The following is a 7,713-nucleotide window of genomic DNA, read 5'->3' on the forward strand; positions in this document are numbered from 1 at the left end:
AAATGCCCCTTATAGTCAGATCTGTGTAACCTTTTGGAATGAGATGCTTTCCCTTCACATGAATGAATCACCCTATGCGTCGAAAAATAAATAAAGCATTTCTTTACAGACACCAAATCGCAGGTAATTGAAGATTTGCGCATTAAAGCGGGATTTCCCGAATCAAATGGAAATGATAGCGAGAGATTAATATGCCAAACTAGTTTGTGAACAACATATTAGCCAGAGATTCCCAAAGCAACATAACAATACACCGTGAATCCCCTTCACAACAGAGGCAACGTCTTATAAGCTCATTCCCTCCAAATGGGGACTACAAGTTGGCTTTTTCACGTCATTCCTGGTCCTGTAAGGACACGATACGTCGACGAGAGGAAGCGCTTCGTTTCTTCAGCATGAGCTTGAGCTAGGGATTGAAAGATACATGTTAATGATGAACTAATAGCCCGTCTCACAGTGCAGGTCTGGCCGTTAAAGAGGACGTGCTGCTGACCTGCTCTCCCTGGAGGCCGCTCTGCAGCAGGTGAGCCGGCTGGTCGTTCTCCAGGTTGCGGATGCTGGGGTCGGCTCCTCTGCGCAGAAGAAGCTGCAGGATCTCCTCCTGGTGGGGGTTGCCATGGAGACCGGCCGCCATGTGTAAAGCTGTGTGACCATGCGCCTATGCAAAAAGGGGAGCGGGGGGGAGGGAGGGGGATGCAGCATGACTTCAACTCATGCATGAACACACAGTGTGCACTCCACGTACAGCCACAAAATCCAATTTTGAGTGTTGTGCCAGAGCGGGACTCACTTTCAAGTTGACGAAGTCTTTAATGTTCGGCAGGGGAATCTTCAACAGATAAGTCACCAGGTCGATGTTCCCCTCCTTCACTGCCAAGTGCAGCACGGTCTTGTTACTTTTGATTTCCTGGAAGTAGATCATTGAAAGTGATGTTTAAAAAAAAAAATGAAATCAGAGTCAGACTGAGACAAGCAAGCGTTAAACAAGGCAGACAAAGCAAATCAGAGAGTAGCAGCGGGTTCGGGGGGGTAACGCTTTGTCACCATGGTTGAATAATCCCTGGGCACTTCCCCCATCTCATTATTCTAACTGAAAGGTCAGGGTTTTACACATTGAACTCCATACCTGATTGCTGACACATATATGCGTATTGCTTGCTGTCGTGACATTCAGAAACCACAAAGCGGGTGTCGCACCTGGCTGTGGAGGAACGCCCCGGCCGTGAGCAGCATCTGTACGCAGGAGAGCTTCTCCGCAGCCTTGCTCTGAAGACCGACGTCCATCATCAGCCCGCTGTTGGACAACGCCTTCGTGGTGACGCTGTGAGAAATGGCCGCACAGTGCAGCGGAGTCATACCTGAAGCAAAGAAGAAGACGCGCCATTTCAATTGAGGCCGCTCGGCGCGCTGAACACTCCACCGGTCGTTTGCGTTGCAGTCACGTTACGTTACCCTCAAAGTTGCGGGCCTCCAGGTTGACAGCCGGCCTGCTGGACAGAATTGCCTGCAAAAGAGCATTCATGAAGGTCTGCTAGGTACAGCTTACATGGCTGACTTGTTGGTGATAGTCACGCCCAAATCAATTCACTACGAGCGTGGCTTTACCCGAAGAACCCCGGGTAAACCATAGTGGGCGGCCAGGTGGAGGGCGGTCTGTCCGTTAACGTCCCAGGCGTTGATGTCCGCTCCTAAGGACAGCAGATCTCGCACAATCTCTGGCTGGTTGGCCGTCACCGCCACCAGTAAAGCCGTCTGCACGAGCACATGAATGAAACAACTTTAGTTGGAGAAATGATCATCCTGTGCTGATGTTTGTGATTTCCCCAAGAACGATGTGTGCCACGTTGGAAGATGTTTTTGTTGTTGCTGTTGTTCATACCTTTCCCTTGTGCTCTTTGGCATCGAGGCTGCCTATTTCCCTCAGCCTCTCTGCAGCAGCGAAGGCACACTCCCTGAGCCCCTTGGCAGTGTAGATGTGCAGGATGCTGGCAGAACGAGAGCACGCGGTACATTTGTTTTAGGTTTGGCAAGAGAGCTGTGTGTAATCCCTGCAACCAATTTCACACTATTCCCTTTCACAGTTGACTTTGTCTCTCCATTTTTTATACATACATAATCATCGATACGAGAGTCTGACTCATTCACATCTTTTTGGTTTTCTTAATCTTTCTAGGATTACCAGACTGCAAATGTGGTTCTGACTTTTAGATTGTGACTGAAAACGAAACTCGACAGTAAATAGATAAATTGACTGTGTGTGCGTGCGTGCGTGTCTGCGTGCGTGCGTGTGTGTGTGTGTGTGTGTGTGTATTATCAGTGTAATCTATTCAAAATGAGTTAACTTGTTTTCTTCTTCTTGGGCTTGGCTTTCACACGTCTAATCCACACGCTACATTCTCGCACGCTTGTATTCATGAATTGTATTGTATGAAGACGGAGGCACTCACGTGTCTCCGTCTTCATCCTGCCTGTAATCCATCCCGCTGAGCAGCATCCTGGCCTGATGCAGCTTGGTGGCGTCCATTGACGAACCGAAGCTCGGACTGGAGCCCAGAAGGGACCAAGACGCAGCCATGCCGGGATCTGTGACTGCACTCATCGGGCACTCCTGCTCGGGAGAGAAAGCAGGTAATACATGTCAAACCGTCCTACAGGCATGGTAGAGATACATCCAACATGTTAGCGGAAAGGATTTCCCTTACGTATGTTTGAGACATGGTGTCTCCTTCGTAGCCCGCGAGCTGCTGCTGTGTGCCGTAGTCCGACGTCATCGGGAGGCTGTAGGCTGCATCGTAGCTGGTGTCTGGATGGCCCGGGTAGTAACCCACTGCAGACTCCGCTGCTGGGGCCCACTGCTCGTAGCTCACTGCCATGTCTGAGTAGCTGCTTGACGCCCCTAAAACAGAAAGGACTCAGTAAAATAACAAGTCCGGGGACGTTTCACATTTTTGTTATTGTCAACTCATCCTGTGAAAAGACCAAAAACATCAATGTGTTAGTCTGTCCTTCAATACTTTCTGACTCCCTTAAACTATCTGTGTACCCCAACTCATAGACATGCAGCCTCATAATAACCTTCCTCTGGTGTTAGCTTTCTAGTGCCATCCCCTGTGTTAGCGGGTTGGTGGCAACCCGTGTCTTAAATCAGCTGTAAAATACATTAAAAACAATGTTCTATCATCCAATTTGTTTCTCATCTCTTGGTTACCTTGTTAGGCTTCCTTATCCATGAAAATATTGGTTTTTAATATTTTTGGTGGGGGCCTCCGGGCCATTTCTTTGTCAGGTTTTAAAACATGGTCGACTGGCTGAGGAAGTTGCTGGCGCGGATACTCTTTGTGTTGAGAAAATGAGAATCCCCTCAAGCTCACGTGATGAGGAGCTGGCTGTCAAAAAGCCTTGATGCAATAAACACATTTTATTCTTTTATGCCTTTAAAAACTAAAACGGGTCGGTGCCGACCCTAACACAAGAGGAAGGATAAGCAAGTCATAGACACATAATGCATTTTTAATTGGTGTATTTTTGGGGGATATTGTAATTGCTTAAAAATGAACTACAGTGCCCATGTGCATCCTAATAAAGGAGCATGTCACGCAAAGCGACAGTGGGGCTAATTGATGCATTTGTTCTATTTTTTTGAACAACAATACATTTCTCGGCCCCAGAGGAATGAGCCATGAAGAATATCCCCAGACTTTTCCTTTACGTGTCGTGCAGAAGGTGTCCTTCTCTTACCTGTACAGGTAAACTGTTCTGCTGAAGGTAACTGCTGGGAGGATGGGGGAAATCAAAATGAGCATCAATAGCATCAATAACATTTCGTGAGATGCTGATCCCCTCGGTGTGCCGCCTTACTGGAACAGGAGTTGGAAGAGCAGGACTGGTGCCGGCCGTGGAGCAGGAGGGCACAGACGCCGTCTCGCGCCGTCTCTTCTGCTCCAAGAGTTTCTTCACTGTGAGCAGACTGCAACACTGCTTCTCTTTTGGCGCTGGAAAATGTTAATCGCGCAAAAGGGAATGACTATTTGGTCATGTGATGACATAATACATCAATAATGTTAGGAAGTGCAACCGTTAGGGGTGCAGCAAATTACTTTTTTTTAATCATTATTCATGTTGTGTCCGCATCCAACTGTCAAAATCTTTTCTTTTTTTAAAAATTTAGAATCAATAATCAACCATAAAGCTGCAAATGATCAAATATTTAGTTCTCTCTTCTTGTGGCTATGCATCACAAAATATGTCAAATAGAGAATGCATAACAGATAATTATACAGAGGATGGGTTGCCTGTCTGTGTGCAAGTGTTAGAGTCTTGTTTACTCTCACTGGACTACATCAACATGTTATTTGATACCTCATCAAGAAGGGCTTTGTTTTATTAAAGCAATAAAAGCTTATATTTGAACAAATGCAGGGAAGAATACACACTTGTGTTAACATCATTACAATGCTATTGTCTGAATGATTACGCCTGCTCACTTTCTCCACCGTGGCATTTTTCTGAACCTTGTTGGATAAATATGCATTTATTAGAAAATAGAAAATCTATTATACTATGAGTATGTTTGCCACTGCTGAAAAAAAAAAAAAAGCTATAATTTCCATTAAGCGGGTGAGAAAAATAGGAAAACACGTTACAAAACCGAATTCTGATGTTTCCAGCTGACATGATGTGACACACATTTTGTTTCCTCAAAAGCGTCGCCGCACACGTGAACGATTGAGTGATATTTCCACTTTGTCTGTGGAACCGGAGTCCACAGACAAAGAGAAACCTCCTCCATAAGGAACAGATGTCGTGCGGCTGTGCAAAACCAGACAGATTCATCAGAAAACCTTTAACATGGGATTGCCGCAGCGTATTTTCTATGACTACTTCCTGTCTCGCTCCATTACGCTAACAGAAAGGCAAACCACATCTTCCTGTCTTTGGTGTGTCACGGGACGCGTCACCTCGACACGTGTAGCCGCCTTGTGCTTTCTATCGCACCTACGTGCCCCGGAGGCAGAGCAGCAGGAGAAAGTCGTGTTCTTTTGTCATTTCTTTTGTTCCCTCGCCTGTGAATGTTGACCGCTGTCAGGAGACAGCTCTCTTCTCCGGAGAAAATACAAAGAAGGTATACTTCCGAAAACAAAATATGCAAATGGTGTTGTGCAGCGCAGATTGCTGTCTCGGTTAGTCACGTCTTTCAAAAGAAATACTTCCACTTCCATCTGAAAAGCTGCCCTACACAATAAGGCCCTGTGCGGCTGTGTGTGACGGTGACCTGCCCCCACATCATAATAAAGGTCACTTAACCAGAATGCACGACATCTGTCAGTGACACCAGGTTTCATGTTCTAGTTTCAAGGTGTTACTAGAGGTTACTCAATCCTGACTCATTTGATCTTTATAACAAAAGGCAACCTTTGGCCTTTTTTTCTTTCTTTTTTTTTTTTTTACTGATGATGTAATGCTACAAAATGTGACAACACAATCTACACCAAACAGTCATTTACAAGACGATAGAAGTTGCCCAACACTGTACAGTCTGACACATTAGCGGAGAGAAACTAGAGGTGAGTGAAGGGATTTCAATAGTTTCTCCAAGAGTGAGAGGACATCTCAGCCCACACACACATATATGCATGTTAGAGTTGCTCAAACTGCCCCCACACTGCCTTTGGGATACTCTGTGCTATATTCAAATAAGAGTTGTGGAAACTCCTGGACATTGAGTCATGTGCGTGGGAGGTTGGGGATTCCGACGACCTTTCCCTTTTGGCTCGCTCTGAACCGAAAGAAAGAAGCAGTGCGGAGCCAATTTCCTCATTTTGTGCTGTGACCGAGCGAGACAAAATATGTAAGCACTCAAGCCTGTGTCAAAGAGGGCACGGACGAAGAAAGCTGCGTTTGTTTTGTTTTGTCTGGCATTAATCAAAAGGGGAAATGAAAACAACAAGCAGGGCTGGCGGTGCATCAGGGTTTCCCCAAATAATGTCTGTCATGCAAAAGAGCATCATGCTGTCATTAAATGAAAACTGAAACAAAAGGCCGAAGGTGTCAGTAGACTGTATGAAATCTAAAATATACACTTTGTAACATAAACCAACAGGAAAACACAGTCGCCCAAATAGAGTCAAAACACAATCTATTGAATGTGTTTATGATGGAGGGATGCATGTGTCATGTTGTAGGCTTATTAATACGATCAATTAGTTTTCCACTAACACAATAACACATGACTGAATGTTGAAAAGAAATATGTTCAGCAATGCAGTAGTTAGAAAAACGTGTCAGCATTACAGTCAAATCATTCGACGTAGGACATCTGCACTCAATCATTCCAGCGATGACACCTCTGCACACAATCAACACATCAAAAAGCCCACGTACTCACATTTATCAACGTGCATGTCAGAAACGGTTTTGCTTTTGAAATCTTCAACAGGTCGCCCTCTCGGTCCACCAGTCTGTTCAACAGGTGATGAAGTGATTTACAGCGCCGGAGGACTCCGTGATGTTCTGTGATGAGGTCTGACTGGCTTGTTGTCTTGTCGCCGCCTGCTTGTACACACAGAGCACGTTGTTCCTCTTCACCGCCCCCAGCTGTGCTCCACGCCCTCGAGCGAAGGGGAAGCCACACACACGGCAAACCACGGCCGGGTAGAGGATTAAATATGAAATAAACTGCTTTTAACAGCAAGTACAAGTATACTGATGAAACACAAAGGTACAAGGGCAGAGCGGTGGAAGTCTTTAGATCATGTCATTAAATGTACGGATAGCTTTATGTGGAAATACATTTTCGTAAGTAGAAGTCATGATTACAAAGTGAAGAAAGCACAGAGGTACCAGAAAAATGTATGAAATGTAAAAGTAAGTAAGTAAGCTTCATTTGTACAGTGCCTTTCACAGACCAGGGTCACAAAGCACTTTATAATTACAACAAAACAATACACAGTTAAGAAGTATATAGCTTTAAGATAATAAGAAATGGCCAGTATTACGTAATAAAGTATTATGCTGAAGGTCTCCAACAGTACTATGATACGGTTTGTTATAGTACATGAAGTGGAAGTAACTTTTTAATGGTGGTCCCGTCTTGCAATTTTAACACACTTTAACAAATTCATTGTTTAATCATCATGTTTTGCAGGCTCACCTTGTGTTTTTTGTGTTAAATGTTTACCTGCAAATAAAAATAATAAGTCACTAACTTTTAAATCAATTGAGTTGAGTATAAAGTACACTGTTTGCCTCACAGTAAGTAGCACGGTATAGAAGTGACCAAAGATGCCTCAGAATTGTACAGTACTTAAATAGTTGTACATCATCAAATTAATCAGGAAAAAAAAGACTTTAGTGCAATTTTACAAAACTGAATGAGAAAAAATAAATACATTATTCAATACTGTGTTGTATCTACTACGAACAATAGTCTTTTTTTATTTGTTAATTCATTAATTAATGGTTAGGCTTTTTTTAGCACCCCAAAAGGAAGATATTGTCAATGAAAATTCAAACCTACAAATGTGTAAATTCTACATTTTATGCGTATTACCTGCCAGAGTTTACTCCTTTGTAAGACTCACTGTGTTTGTCCATTCAGGGCTACTGTAGAAAGACGGCGGTGCAACATGGTGGACTGTCAAAAGGACCCGCCCCTTATGTCCATATAGACGCTCTTTCTAAGACAGTGAAACACAACTATTCTTACTTTCAGAT

The 7,713-nt window shown here is 44.2% G+C and overlaps 1 protein-coding gene across 1 annotated transcript; it reads right to left on the bottom strand.

Annotated features, from left to right (window-relative positions):
- Positions 1-334: 334 nt before the first annotated feature.
- Positions 335-6,482, bottom strand: LOC137781778 (NF-kappa-B inhibitor delta). The gene is made up of 12 exons (XM_068570760.1): positions 6,386-6,482; positions 3,859-3,992; positions 3,739-3,772; positions 2,703-2,896; positions 2,448-2,611; positions 1,880-1,985; positions 1,606-1,752; positions 1,453-1,504; positions 1,198-1,358; positions 791-907; positions 494-658; positions 335-406 (listed from the first exon to the last, which is right to left on the bottom strand). The coding sequence occupies exons 1-12, from the start codon at positions 6,399-6,401 to the stop codon at positions 335-337; spliced, it is 1,362 nt and encodes a 453-aa protein (XP_068426861.1). The 5' UTR covers positions 6,402-6,482.
- Between the last annotated feature and the right edge of the window lie 1,231 nt (positions 6,483-7,713).

The sequence above is a fragment of the Clinocottus analis genome, unplaced genomic scaffold (assembly GCF_023055335.1).
Source record: "Clinocottus analis isolate CAN_PGR_092001 unplaced genomic scaffold, fCliAna1.0.p SCAF_9, whole genome shotgun sequence".
Taxonomy (NCBI): domain Eukaryota; kingdom Metazoa; phylum Chordata; class Actinopteri; order Perciformes; family Cottidae; genus Clinocottus; species Clinocottus analis.